The 15556-nt window shown below is 43.7% G+C and overlaps 1 protein-coding gene across 1 annotated transcript in view; it reads left to right on the top strand.

Moving 5' to 3' along the window:
* The window catches only part of LOC127576130 (von Willebrand factor A domain-containing protein 3B-like), a 123762-nt gene extending 109071 nt beyond the window's left edge, over window positions 1-14691 (top strand). Inside the window, exon 26 of the mRNA XM_052026517.1 lies at window positions 14037-14691. Coding sequence (XP_051882477.1) covers window positions 14037-14310 — 274 coding nt within the window. The 3' untranslated portion in view covers window positions 14311-14691. The remainder of the gene's footprint in view (window positions 1-14036) is intronic.
* Window positions 14692-15556: the final 865 nt, after the last annotated feature.

The raw sequence follows: 15556 nt of genomic DNA, 5'->3' as shown, positions 1-15556 counted from the left end.
TTTGGACCACATCTCCTCGAAGGCCACCTACTTTCACCTTCCTAATAACACCTCCCCCTCCTTTGTCTCAGGTTTGCTGGCCAGGCCTGTGTAAAAACTCATTCTCAGCTGACAGAGATGGTAACTATGGGACAACTTTTTTGATCAGCTTCAGTTAGTGTGATGAAGTTGCTCTTTTAAAAAAAAAATGATGCAGCTTTACAAAACTCTAGTTAGGCCACACTTAGAGTACTGTGTTCAGTTCTGGTCGCCTCATTATAGGAAGGATGTGGAGGCGTTGGAGAGGGTGCAGAGGAGATTTACCAGAATGCTGCCTGGATTAGAGTGTATTGAATATGAGGAGAGGCTTAAGGTGCTAGGGCTTTATTCACTGGAAAGGAGGAGGATGAGAGGAGACATGATAGAGGTATATAAAATACTGAGAGGAATAGATAGAGTAGACAGTCAGCGCCTCCTTCCCAGGGCACCAATGCTCAAGACAAGAGGGCATGGCTTTAAGGTTGTGGGTGGGAGGTTCAGGGGAGATGTCAAGGGGAGATTTTTTACCCAGAGACTGGTTGGTGCATGGAATGCACTGCCTGGGGTGGTGGTGGAGGCAGATACATTGAACAGCTTCAAGAGCTTGTTGGATAGGCATATGGAGGAGTGTGGGATGGGGGGATATGTGGGAGGAAGGGGTTAGATGGTGTGAGGGTGGTTTGATGGACGGCACAAACATGGTGGGCCGAAGGGCCTGTTTTGTGCTGTATGGTTCTATGGTTCTAGATTGGGAATTTATTTTACAATACAGCTGAGTGTCAATTAGCAAGTGAGCCTGCTGAGATTAGCAGGTTGAAAGTGAGCTGAGATGATGATCCATCTGTTAAGGAAGCTGGTTTCATAACTGCTCATCTGCTGAAACAGTCCTTCAGTGATATTCACCTGGCTGCATGTTACCTGTTAATTATCATCCTGTTTCTTTTCAAAATCAGCTTTGCAGTTTCACTGTTAAATGACTATCAATTTGCCTTTTTGATTCACTTGCATTACCCTGATATTACAACATTAAAGTCAGGTCAGTGGCTCTAATTAAACACACTGACAGTAGCAAAAATTACAGATATACAAGGGAAATGATTGGACCATGTGCACTATTTCATACTTTGTTCTCTTTTAGTATATAGACAGGCCTTAAAGGTTCCACAGCTCTGAGTATATCAATGCAACATTCCTGTCAGATTCAACCTTAGTGGCAGGGTAACGTCTGTTGCAGTTCAGTGGGATAACTCTCATGCTTCTGATTCAGTGAGTTCAAGTCTCACTCCAGAGACTTGACCATAAAAATCTAGGATGATGCACTAGTGGAAGGTTGAAGGAGTTCTGCACTATCAGAGGTTGCGTATAGATGTTAAACTTAAATCCCATTGATCCTTTCAGGTGGACAGAAACACAAAAATCACAAAACAGATCATCTAGACTTTTCATATTGCTGTTTGTAGGTGTTTGCTGAGTGCAAACTGGTTGTCACTTTTCCCACGTTTCAATGAGATTTCACCAGTTGTGAATTTTATTGGGATGCCCTGAGGTTGTAAAATGCACTCAAGGAATGCAAGTCTTTCTTTATTTTCCTGAAATTAACCTGACATTAACAAGAGAGAGGTGCCTTATATATAAAAAAAAGCCTTATATTGTATGTTAGTATGTGGGGTTCAATATCAGGGCTGTAGTAATTCCAGATGTGCAATAGCACCAAGACCAGTATCACAGCTGTACCTTCTTCAGATTTTTGTTCAATAATGTTAGTTATGTACAAAATGCAGTATTATACAAAGTCTGCATGTAATATTAGTTATTTTAATTAAATTGTTGAAGCCCACCATTTGTAATATGCACAGTATTGTTAGAACTTAGAACACTACAGCACAGTACAGGTCCTTCGGCCCACAATGTTGTGCTGACGTTGTATCCTGCTCTAAGATCTATCTAACCCTTCCCTCCCACATAGGCCCCCATTTCTCTATCATTCATGTGTCTATCTAAGAGTCTCTTAAATGTCCCTAATGTATCTTCCCCCACAATCTCTGCCGGCAGTGCGTTCCACGCACCCACCACTCTCTGTGTAAAAAAAAAACTTACCCCTGATATTCCCCCTTATACCTTCCTCCAGTCACCTTAAAATTATGTCCCCTCGTGTTAGCCATTGTCGCACAGGGAAAAAGTCTCTGACTGTCAACTCGATCTATGCCTCTTATTATCTTGTACACCTCTATCAAGTCACCTCTCATCCTCCTTCTCTCCAAAGAGAAAAGCCATAGCTCGTTCAACCTATCCTCATAAGACATGCTCTCCAATCCAGGCAACATCCTAGTAAATCTCCTCTGCACCCTCTCTAAAGCTTCCACATCCTTTCTATAATGAGGCGACCAGAACTGAACACAATACTCCAAGTGTGGTCTGACCAGAGTTCTATAGAGCTGCAACATCACCTCACGGCTCTTGAACTCAATACCCCGACTAATGTTGTTGTGAGGTTATGTTGTTATTCCATTATACATTTCAGTATTCTGCTAGAAGCCAGCTAGAAGTGTGAAAACCTGCCCTAATGATAACTGTAAGATGGAAAAGGAGGTGGGGGCAGGGATTTGTGGCTGGAAAACCCAGGTATATATGGTTTCTCAGGTTCTGGTAAAGTTAGTGATGGGTTAGTTGTTGGGCATAAACAACTAGATGATTAGTGGGAAGGCAGTTAAAGATGGAGCTCAGGTAACTGTGCTACTGGGCTTTCAGTAGGTGGGAGCATTGGACATCCTAGGGATAAGGTGATCCTGCAGTCATAGAGGGCAGAATTATGGGATATGGATGTCCTTGATAATCCTGACATTTATTGTCCATCCTGATTTGCACCCAGTCTGTGAAGGTAGTTAGGAATCAACCACATTGCTGGGTTTGGAGTTGCATATGTCCAGATCAAGCAAGGACAGCAGATTTCCTTCCCTGGAGGATGTTAGTGAATTTCTGCAATAGTCTTATGATTATCCTCACTGAGACTAGCTTATTTTAAATTCTCGATTTATTGCATTGCTTGAATTTAAATGCCCCAGGTGCAGTGGTGGGATTCAAGCTCATACCTCTGCATCAGTGGTCCTATCTCTGATAACTAGACTGTACAATGCTCCCCCTGCAAACTGGTTTCTGCACACCAGGGATGCTGCACTTGTTTTGTTATTCAGGTCTGAATTGAAATTGCTTCAGGGTCCAACTTACATAATAGAACACTGATTTGCATAAATCTATGAAGCTGCACAAATCAACTGATCCTGGAAAACCTTGACGGTTGGTGATGAAAATTGTCAGGGTCAGAATGAGAATAAAAAAAGTGTGAGAAAATTCCTCTCCAAACCAGAAACCATCCTAATTTAGGTGTTCCTCACCACTAGACCAAAATCCATTAATTCCCTGACTAAAATGGTCGTAGGACACTGAGCAGTAAACCCATCGCCACTACTGCCTCGGTGTGACTGAAGATGCAGAGTGGACTTGGCCTTTCTCGTGTTGCTCTGTCATCCCATGAAGCAAGTCATCCCTAGGAAAGGCTCTGAGGAGAAGTCGAGAATCCTGCCACCACTGGGCTCTTGAGGGGCTGGGCACAGTAAAATAGCCTCCCAAATACTTCATCGGTATATAGTTTCAGTAGGAACATGAGTGGCTTTGAGGCACTGTAAGAGAATGTTTTGAATTGATGGTACAATGAATTTGGAGAAAGGCATGTATCACAGAGACACAAGAGACTGAAGATGCTGGAATCTGCAGTAACACACAAAGCTCTGGAGGGACTCAGCAGGTCAGGAAGCATCTAGGATCATAGAATCGTAGAATCAAAGAACAGTACAGCACAATACAGGCCCTTCGGCCCACGATGTTGTGCGGACCTTTAAACCTTGCCGAAGACTATCTAACCCCTTCCTCCCACATATCCCTCTATTTTAAATTCCTCCATATGCTTATCTAGTAACCTCTTGAATTTGACCAATGTACCTGCCTCCACCACCACCCCAGGCAGCGCATTCCATGCCCCAACCACTCTCTGGGTAAAAAACCTTCCTCTGATATCTCCCTTGAACTTTCCACCCATTACTTTAAAGCCATGCCCCCTTGTAGTGAGCATTGGTGCCCTGGGAAAGAGGCACTGGCTGTCTACTCTATCTATTCCTCTTAATATTTTATACACCTCTATCATGTCTCCTTTCATCCTCCTTCTCTCCAAAGAGTAAAACCCCAGCTCCCTTAGTCTCTCCTCATAATGCATACTCTCTAAACCAGGCAGCATCCTGGTAAATCTCCTCTGCACTCTTTCCAATGCTTCCACATCCTTCCTATAATGAGGCGACCAGAACTGGACACAGTACTCTAAGTGTGGTCTAACCAGAGTTTTGTAGAGCTGCATCACCATCTTGCGGCTCTTAAACTCGATCCCACGACTTATGAATGCTAACATCCCATAAGCTTTCTTAACTACCCTATCCACCTGTGAGGCAACTTTCAGGGATCTGTGGATATGGACCCCTAGATCCCTCTGCTCCTCCACACTACCCAGAATCCTGCCATTAACTTTGTACTCCGCCCTGGAGTTTGTCCTTCCAAAGTGTACGACCTCACACTCCTCTGGATTGAACTCCATCTGCCACTTCTCAGCCCAGCTCTGCATCCTATCAATGTCCCTCTGCAATCTTCGACAGGCCTCCACACTATCCACAACACCATCAACCTTTGTGTCCTCTGCAAACTTGCCAACCCACCCTTCTACCCCCTCATCCAAGTCGTTAATAAAAATCACGAAAAGTAGAGGGACCAGAACCGATCCTTGTGGGACACCGCTAGTCACAGCCCTCCGATCTGAATGCACTCCCTCCACCACAACCCTCTGCTTTCTACAGGCAAGCCAATTCTGAATCCACACGGCCAAGCTTCCCTGGATCCCATGCCCTCTGACCTTCTGAAGAAGCCTACCATGTGGAACCTTGTCAAATACCTTACCAAAATCCATGTAGACCACATCAACTGCACTACCCTCATTAATCTGCCTGGTCAACTCCTCAAAGAACCCTATCAGGCTTGTGAGTCATGATCTGCCCTTCACAAAGCCATGCTGGCTGTCCCTGATTGGACCATGATTCTCTAAATGCCCATAGATCCTTTCTCCAAGAATCCTTTCCAACAGCTTGCCCACCACAGACGTAAGACTCACTGATTTGTAATTCCCTGGACTATCCCTACTACCTTTTTTTGAATAAGGGGACAACATTTGCCACCCTCCAATCCTCTGGTACCATTCCCATGGACAACGAAGACTCAAAGATGTCTACATGCTCCAGAACCTTAACCTTACCAACACTGTCCTCGGCGTCATCAAGGCCCCTCGCCTTGTCGATGTCTCAATGTCCAGATGAAGGGTCTTGATCCGAAATGTCAACTATCCATTTCCCTCCATAAAGACATGTACCAATTTCATTTACTGTATATATGATGATTAAAGTATACTTTTGAAGTAAAAAGAACAACAAAGTTCATAAAATGTGTCTGCTCTCCGGCAGCTTGGAGCTTCTCATACTAGGAACAGGAAATACTTCCTTGAAATGGCAAAAAGTTGGTAGCAAATCTTGATAGGATAGCTATAATTCCAAGCAAACTCATCACCAAACTCCAAGACCTGGGACTCAACACCTCCCTCTGCAACTGGATCCTTGACTTCCTGACCAACAGACTGCAATCAGTGAGGATAGGCAGCAACACCTCCAGCACCATTATTCTCAACACTGGTGTCTCACAAGGCTGTGTCCTCAGCCCCCTACTCTACTCCCTATACACTCATGACTACATGGCCAGATTCTGCTCTAACTCCATCTACAAGTTTGCAGATGATACCACCATAGGGGGCCATATCTCAAATAACGATGAGTCGGAGTACAGGAAGGAGATAGAGAGCTTAATGACATGATGTCATGACAACAACCTTTCCTTCAATGTCAGCAAAATAAAAGAGCTGGTCATTGACTTCAGGAAAGGGGGTGGTGCACATCCACCTGTCTACGTCAACACTGCTGAGGTTGAGAGGGTTGAGAGGTTCAAGTTCCTAGGAGTGAACTTTACCAAAAGCCTTTCCTGGTCCAACCACGTAGATGCCATGGCCAAGAACGTTCACCAGTGCCTCTACTTCCTCGGGAAGCCAAACAAATTTGGCATGTCCCCCTTGACACCCACCAACTTTTATTGACGCACCATAGAAAGCATCCTATCTGGATGCATCACAGCTTGGTATGGCAACTGCTCTGCCTGGGACCCCAAGAAACTGCAGAGAGTTGTGTATACAGCTCAGCGCATCACAGAAACCAGCCTCCCCTCCATGGACTCTGTCTATACTTCTCACTGCTTTGGTAAAGTAGCCAACATAATCAAAGACCCCTCCCACCATGGACATTCTCTCTTCTCCCCTGCCCCATCGGGCAGAAGACACAAAAGTCTGACAGCATGTACCACCAGGCTCAAGGACAGCTTCTATCCACCTGTTATAAGACTATTGAACAGTTCCCTGGTACAATAAGATGGACTCTTGACCTCACAATGTACCTTGTTATGACCTTGCACCTTATTGTCTACCTGCAATGCACTTTCTCTGTAGCTGTGGCACTTCACTACAATGTGCGCAAACCAGCAGAATGGTAAGATAAGATATCTTTATTAGTCACGTGTACATCGAAACACACAGTGAAATACATCTTCTTTGCGTAGTGTTCTGGGGGCAGCCCGCAAGTGTTGCCACGCTTCCGGCGCCAACATAGCATGCCCACAACTTCCTAACTTGTACATCTTTGGAATGTGGGAGGAAACTGGAGCACCAGGAGGAAACCCACGCAGACACAGGGAGAATGTATAAACTCCTTACAGACAGCAGCGGGAATTGAACCCGGGTCGCTGGTGCTGTAAAGCGTTATGCTAACCGCTACACTACCGTGTCTGCAAAGATTAACAAAGAGTGCAAAGGTTGCAAAGAGTGGAATCTGAAGTAGTGTAAAAAGAAGTGCTAAAGTGACAATAGCAGAATTATCAAGAGATCTGAACCTGAAAAGCTCGGCATTTAACTCCAAGTAGAGGTTGTAGTGTCAGAGCCCAAGGATGGAAGCAAATCCCTTGGCCTGAGGTCTGTGAGGTCTCACTTTTATCCTGGAAATTAGCCTGCTGTTTGAACCAGGCAAGAAGAGCAACATTGTCGGCAGCCAGGAGTGAGATCTCAAACTGCTAGAAACCACCAGTGAGGAAGGAATGGTCCCAGCATACAATAAGCATTTGTGGGCGGTGTCAATGAGCCATGCTCGTCAGGACAGAGAATGGCACAGCTGGGCTGTATGTACAGGGTGGCACAGCCGGTAGTGGTATATCTCACAATACTTCAACCTAATATCAATCACTGTTGTATATCTTGAGGGCTGTGAAAGGCACTATGTAAACACAGTTTTTAATCGATCATTCTGGTGACAGAAAAGGCATTCATTCCAAAGCAAAGGTGAATGATGGAATTCTGAAACAGGAAACAATCGGAAACACATAGACAGGAAATTCTAGAAGTACTCAGCAGGTCAGGCAGCACCAGTGGTGAAGTAAACAGTTAACATTTCAAATTGATAATCTTTCATTCGAGCCACTGAATCTTTCCAGCCTTTTTTTAAATTTATGAATAATATAAATTGTATTCTGAAAAGAACCACACTAAATATGTTGCATATTAAATGAATCACAAATTGGATGGCTAGAGATTGTCATTGTAACTACTTGATTAGCACTCTGTCTCCTACCCTAAATGTTTATTTTCCCCATGACTTGCTCACCATGGGTTCCCTCCACAAAATGGACAGCAGCACTTGACCAGGACTTTATGATGGCACCTCTCAAACCCATCAATTCTACCACACAGAAAGTCAAAAGCAACAGCTGCATGGAACTTCTTTCCAAGTCACCATCCTGACTTCATCTGCAGTGAGTCAAAATCATGGAACCCCCACACTAGAAGCACTGCACTGCAATGACTGCCATGGCTCCAGGCAATGGCTCATCATCACCTCCTCAAGGACAGTTTTAGATGAGTTATAAACACTGGCCTTGCCAGCAATACCCAAGATTGAGTAACATAACTGCCAAGTCACACCCTTGGAGTTTGACCTGAATTCAGACGCTTACAGCTCCTACACACTTCCACCCAGTTTTTGCTGCGTGTTGCATCAGCAAAGAGCAGTTGGAGACCCACTTGATGTGATGAAGCAGTGGTGGTGACCAAAGTGCATGATGAATTTGGCCAAATTAGTATTGTATCAGGTGGTTAACTGATGGTTTCTATACGTAAATACATTTTACACAGCTCAGAATATGTGAGTATAAAGAGAAGAAAAAGAAATCAGTCACCTTACATGGATTAAGATGGTTTTCAGCTCATTTGGAAGACTTTATTTGACATTGCCATGAGTTACTGGAGGGACTAGTTCAGTGCTTAGATTAGGCCTCCTCCTTACTGAGGTTGTGCGGTTGCCAAGTCAACCAGTGTTGTTTGGCATCTTGCTGAAAGGAAAATAGCTTTTGAAGACTCACCACTAAACACATTTTGCTTTCTCATAGAGGAACAATCTTTTATGAAAAAGGTAGCTTATTATATTCAATTCATGCCTTTTTATAGTAAGTTACAATGAAATTGCTTGCATTTTACATATTACAAAGCAAACTAATATCTTCAGATGCAAAATGAAGCAAAAACTGAAAATGGCATAAATTCTCAGTTCATCAGGGCAGCTGCTGAGGAAAAAGGAACACAGTTAACAATCTAGGTTAAGGGCATGTACAGCTCCCTGATCTTTGGTTTTCACATGTCCTATTTGCACCCTGTTGTGCCTTGCACCATCAGTCCTTTTAAATTTAATCTCTCCTGCCTCTGTACTTGCACAAAAACCTATTACATCTCTGAAGGTCAATAAAATATTAGCTCTTTCTCTCTCCACAGATCCTCTGCCCTCAACTATTTCAGTTTTTAGTTACATTGCTTTTAAAATATTTTTTGTGCTTATCAGGGCATGGAATGTTTGATGAGGAATTGGAAAACTTTCCAGGAGGCAAAAAAGACTGCAGATGCTGGAATCTGGAGCAAAAAACAAGATGCTGGAGGAACTCAATAGGTCAGGCAGCATCTGTGGAGGGAAATGGACAGTTGACATTTTGGATCAAGACCCTGTATCTGGACTGAAAGATAGAGGGGAGGTAGCCAGTATTGCATTCCAGATGAAGGGTCTTGACCCAAAACATTGACTGTCCATTTCCCTCCACAGATGCTGCCTGATCCACTGAGTTCCTCCAGCATCTTGTTATTTGCTCTAGGAAACTTTTCAACTTGTTTTTAAATTGAGGTTTGGGTGGCACAAGCAGGGTTGTACTTAAATATCCCTCCCTAGCTCTGAAGCTACTGAGAACCAAGCATGTTGAGTGAGCCTGATGTCAAATTTAGCTCTTCAGGTTGGGATGCTGGATTCTCTTTTCTCAAGGGCATTAGGGAACTAGTTTGGGTTGGACTGGTGGTGTAGCAGTAGGCACTGATGGCTCAGAGCTCCAGCAACTTGAATTTGATCCCTAACACAATTGCTATCTGTGTGGAGTTTTCATGTTCTTCCTGTTTGGGCTTCCACCAGGTGTTCTGGTTTCCTCCCAAGTCCCAAAGACGTGCTGGTACAAGAAGTCCCACGGTTACAAAATGGTTCTGTTCCTGAGAACTGTTCATAACTCGAATAGTTCATAAGTCAGTAAAAGAACAGAATTGGTAATTGGTTTTTATTGTCACACGTACTGAGATACAGTGAAAAGCTTTTGTTTGCATTCCATCCAGACAGATCATTCTATATGTAAATACATTGAAGTAGTACAAAAGGGAAAAAGAAAACAATGCAGAATATAGTGTTACAGTTACAGAGAAAATGCAGTGTCGGTAAACAAATAAACGGCAGTGGCCGTGACGAGGTAGATCGGGAGATCAAGAGATCATCTTTAGTGTATAAGACAGCTGTGACGGGAGAGCGAGGGGCTGCGGGAAGGGCGGCCGCCAGCTGACCTCACTGACTGGGTGGGTGAGTGAGTGAGACTGCTCGGCACTCCCAGCTCTGCTTGGCTCCACCTAGTCCCCAATTGTTGCAGCTTGGGGGCAAGCGAGGTAGGAACAGCAGTCAGGCAGAAATGCCTCGTTCCCACCCAGCAGAAGATGCCTGCAGCCCAGCAGCAGCCAGAAAATCCATCTCCATCCATCCCATTGGTCTCCCAAATGATTGTTTTTACATATGGCGTTGTAACCTGGGGAGCACCTGGACATTAATAACCCCTTGATGGCAAAACCAGGGAGTTGATGAGGTGGGAGAAAGAATAGGTGCAGGGAATTAAGAAGGCGAAAGGGACTGATGGAATTGTTAGGCTGGGACTAGCATGGACACAATGGACCCAATGGTCTCCTGTGCTGTAATAAATAAGTTACAACAGTCTGATAGCTATGTGGTGATTATCTGGATATTGTAACATTTTTAAATTCAGTTATACAGTTTGTTGGAAGTTGGTTCCACACCCGCTGTACGTTGAGTGACTGGAATTCCATTTGGTTACAATCTATCACAGAGCTGCTATCCACTGCCTGCAACTTGGGGAAGTCCAAGTTCATCACAAAGCCATGGCGTCATTTATTGCATCTGGTGCACCTGGTGCGGCCTCCTGTACATCGGTGAGACCCGACGCAGGTTGGGTTACCGCTTCGTCAAGCACCTTCACTCCATCCGCCGCAAAAGCAAGGATCTCCCGGTGGCCACCCACTTCAATTCCACATCCACTCCCACACTGACATGTCTATCCACGGCCTCCTCTACTGCCACGTTGAGGCCAGACGCAGGTTGGAGGAACAACACCTAATACTCCACCTTGGTAATCTTCAACCTGACGGCCTCAACATCGATTTCTCTAACCTCCGGTAACCCCTCCCCTCTTCCCCACTTCCCCCCCCCCTTTGTTTTCCATCATTCCAGTGATCCCCTCCCCCCTTCTCTTTCCCCTCCCCCACCCTCATGACCTGCCTATCTGTTTCCCACCTCCTTCCCTTTATTCCATGGTCTACTGTCCTCTCCTACCAGATTCCTTCTTCTTCAGCCCTTTGCCTCTTCCACCCATCACCTCCCAGCTCCTTGCATCACTCCCTTTCATCCCCCCCACCCCCACCCACCTACCTTACCCATTCACCTGGACTCGTCTATCACCTGAACTCACCTATCACCCGCCTGTGTGTGCTCCTCCACCCCCCCCCCCCACCCCTACGAACTCCTTATTCTGGCTTTTGCCCTCTTCCTTTTCAGTCCTGATGAAGGGTCGCAACCCGAAACATTGACTGTTTATTTCCCTCCATAGATGCTGCCTGTCCTGCTGAGTTGCTGCAGCATTTTGTGTGTGTTGCTCCAGGTTCCAGCATCTGCAGAATCTCTTGTGTCTGCTGTACTGGTGCTCTCAGCCAAGCGACTATGAAATGTACACAGTCCCCTGAATTGAGAGCAACATTGACCTCCCTATGCAACAATGTGCTGCAGCTGCTCCTGTCTAGAAGGAGTCCAATACATAAAGATTAATGCTCCCCTCCCCTCGTCTCAACAGCCACTGTCAATGTGGTCCTTCTCCTGCCTTAAAGTTGCAGCGCAGGCCAGAGAGGTGGCAGATTTCAGTGTGGCCATTCTTACTGAAGTGCAGACATCCTACACATAGTTCCTCACTAAGATTCAGATAGGATGTTTGTTCCCTGAACTTTATGGGTGGATTTGGCCAACAGCAAAGAGCCTTTCTGTCTCCCTCACCGCCTCCTTATAACACCTTATCCTGTTCTGCAAAACCCCTGTTCATTTTACCCATTATGCTGTACTCCAAATGGAATCCCACGAACTGGGCTCATGTTTGGGAACTATTGTCCTCTATAGAAGCACTGAAGTCCTTCGAAAGTTGTACACCACTCTCTGGAGCCTTCAGAAACACTAGAGGTTTCCAGCACTAAACCCTAGTGTAATTGTAATGACAACCAGTTGAAATCTGTCAACAACTAACTTGCAAGTTGTTGATTATCCCTTCAGGTGAAGGGAACTTTTCCGTTATTGAAAGCACATTCAGTCCTGCGTGTTTAAGAGAGGGAATTAGCCAAAGTGTTAACCTTAAAAGTAGCAGTGCTGATGCTAAATGAATACTTATACATTGATCACCAGTTCTGAACCAAGACACCTTTAGCATAGAAACAACAACCACAATGGATCTGATACCTTTCTCCAGTTAATGCATTGATAAAGAACAATTGTGAATGGATAACCTATCAAGGGTTAATGAAACTTTAGCAGGACCACCCTCAATATGATCTCTGTCACCAAGAAGTGCTGGAAAAACAAAGTTATGGATTATCCATTGCCTTGGAGTGCCACATCAAGTTGCATTTTGGTCATTGGATCAAAATCTTTTGGTTTATTACCCAATTCCAATGCAACAATCCAAGTAGAGGGCCATCCCCATGTACTCAGAACAGCTAAGGGTGAGGGACCAATTTGGCCTTGTGAGCATTGCCCTCACAGTAAGTACAAATAAAGATAAATTCTAGAATCCTGACTCTACCCACATTCAGCCTAGAATTCATGAAAGAAAAGACATGACCTTGAAAATGAAAGAGCAACAATGAATATTCTGTCAAAGAACCTTAAGCTCCAAATGAGTGCTTTGAAATTAAAATTGAGTACTACAATTAAATCTTTATCTAAGTTGAGAATGAAAGTGTTTTATTTCTGTAGGAACAGCAAATATTCTGCATTTGTTACCATCTAGTGTTTAGTCATGTTACTATTGTGTCCTTTGGGTCCTTCAGAAAACTTTTGATTGCAGTTAATAAATATGCACATTATTTTGTCCTCAATTCTCTTCCTTCTCTTTCTGAAGATTCTGCTTAATATTGAGGCATTGTTCCACATTTACCAGAACCAAACATTTTATCCAAGTGGCACTATGTGGGCACTGGGGTACTACTAGACTGCTTGGGGATGTTTGTCGCCCAGCTGAGTCTGATTATCTTTTCATATTTCAAGAAATTGCTTGAATGAAAATCTGATTTAGATTCACCCAACTCAAGCTTATTGTACTAAATGGTAGTCCATCCAACTCACCATGGATATGGCATTAAACCCAAGACCTTTTTGTTCTCCAGGGTTTAGTCCCACACTGGACAGTACACTGAACTGAACCACTGAAAGTGGCAACATGGGTAGATAGGATGGAGAAGAAAACATCTGGTATGCTTGTCTTCATAGGTCAGGATGTAGAATATTAGAGTTGGGACATCATGTTGCAACTTTACAAAGCACTGGTCAGGCCGTACTTGGAGTACTGTGTGCAGTTCTGGACACCCTGCTACAGAAAGGATGTGGTTGCGCTGGAGAGAGTGCAGAGGAGATTCACCAGGATGTTACCTGGAGTCAAGGACTTTAGTTATGAGGAGAGATTTGATAGGCTGGGCTTTATTTCCCTGGCTCAAAGGAGGCTGAGGAGTTAATTGATAAAGGTATAGAAAATTAGAAGAGGCAAAGATAGGATAAATAGAATCTTTTTCCCATGATAACACAAAGGCATAGGTGTATGGTGAAGGAGTTTTAAAGAAGATCTGAGGGGAAAGTTTTTAATGCAGGGATTGGTTGATATTTGGAATGCATTGCCAGAGGAGGCGGTACAGTCAGATATGATCAGTACATTTAAGAGGCATTTAGACAGGCACTTGAATAGGCAAGGCAAAGTAGGATCCATATCTAGTGTGGGCAAATGGGATTAGTGTAGGTGGGCAAATTGGCATGGACATAATGCGTTGAAGGACCCATTTCCGTGCTGTATGACTCTATGACTATGAAGTTGACAATACTTCTGTGTGAGAGGTGAGAACTAACTAGCTATCTTCCTTTTCTGAAGCCATATTCTTTTATTCTGTTTTCCAGACCTAGTGTGCAATTTGTAAAGCCTATTTCTAAACCAGTTCAATCACAGGAACTGCAAGAAAGCTTTTCATCTTCTGATGAAGGATACAGGAAAAAGCAAAAGAAAAGTATGAAACTCAAGAAGTACCATAGAAAACACAAAGATTCTTCAGGTGCTGAGGACAGTGAATGGCGCTCGGGCTCTGGATCGGAACCCAAACTCAAAGAGTCGAGTTCCTCAACCGATGGATTTAATCATGAAGGTTCATTCAGCTCTCATTCAGAATCTGTATAATGGATTTATCATTTTGATGGATTCATCAGTTACTCACTTTGTATCCATTTTCCAAGATGTTCAAACCCAGGGATACACATCTGCTGTGACTTTCTCACACAACGTAAGCACTCTGTTGGGTAGTCACAGCTATTGGCTTGGTGGTTGTGAGCTTCCTTAGGGGGAGTGTGAGAAGATGTATCAGCTGAGCATCCAGTGCAGAAAGGGGATGAAGAGCAATAATGGGGACAAGTAATTAAAATGAAAGGCAATGCAAAGAGTGGTATTAGAATCAAAAGAAAAATTGCAAACCAGTTTCTGATCGAGGTTGAAATTTCAAATATTGGTATATACCACAGTGCAGTAATTGGGATGGTTTGTAAGCAAAACATCATGAAATTGTATACAAATTCTAAATAAATTGTCTTCATGATTTCACCACACCTGGAATATGGAGAAAATTTCTAATCAATTTGCATAACTATATATTTGTTCATATGTTACATCAGTCAAATACATGTGTAAATATTTGCTCAGATTCGAATGATTTTCCTCATTGCTACCTTGAATATGTTTAAGGCTGAACAGGAATGACTTCTGCCTTCCATAACTGCAATTATGATTCAGTAACAATCAATCTGGTGTATATTTAACTGTGGTGTATTGAAAAAGACTTGGACATTATGGGATTTGGTTGCTTGGTTGAAGCCTGCATGTATTTCCATCTTCCAATGATATAGGAATCTGCCCTCTAGATAGTCATACTCTGAAATTTCCTATTATGCAATGATTGAAAATTTTGAAATAACATAACTGAGTCTGTCGACTTCTTGCAATCTTGTTCATCACTTCTGGTCTAGAATCACAGAAACACGTAAGACAGAATGAGGCCATTTGCCCATTATGTTGGTGCTGGAATTAAGAACTGGAAACGCCAGTTTGGAAACTCTTCTCTCAGAGGGTAGTGGATCTCTGGAATTCTCTGACCCCCAGGGTGGTGGAGACCAGATCATTCGATATATTCAAGGTGGAAATAGATAAACCTTTGAAAGACTGAGGAATTGGGGGATTATGGAGAACTGGCACAGAAGAGGAGTTGAGGCCAGTGCAGATCAGCCATATTGAATGGTGGGGAAGGCTGTTGGGACCAAGTGACCTACTCCTGCTCCTATTTCCTTGTGTGATTGTGAAAGCAACAGTAAAATACTGTAGAAAGTTGTTTGCATTTACTTTATTCCTTTCAAGTAGAGAGTTTTCTCTTTCTTCT

Source organism: Pristis pectinata, chromosome 11 (assembly GCF_009764475.1).
Source record: "Pristis pectinata isolate sPriPec2 chromosome 11, sPriPec2.1.pri, whole genome shotgun sequence".
NCBI classification, from domain to species: Eukaryota; Metazoa; Chordata; class Chondrichthyes; order Rhinopristiformes; family Pristidae; genus Pristis; species Pristis pectinata.
The sequence above is the reverse complement of the archived record's forward strand: the minus strand, read 5'-3'. Positions and strand labels throughout refer to the sequence as shown.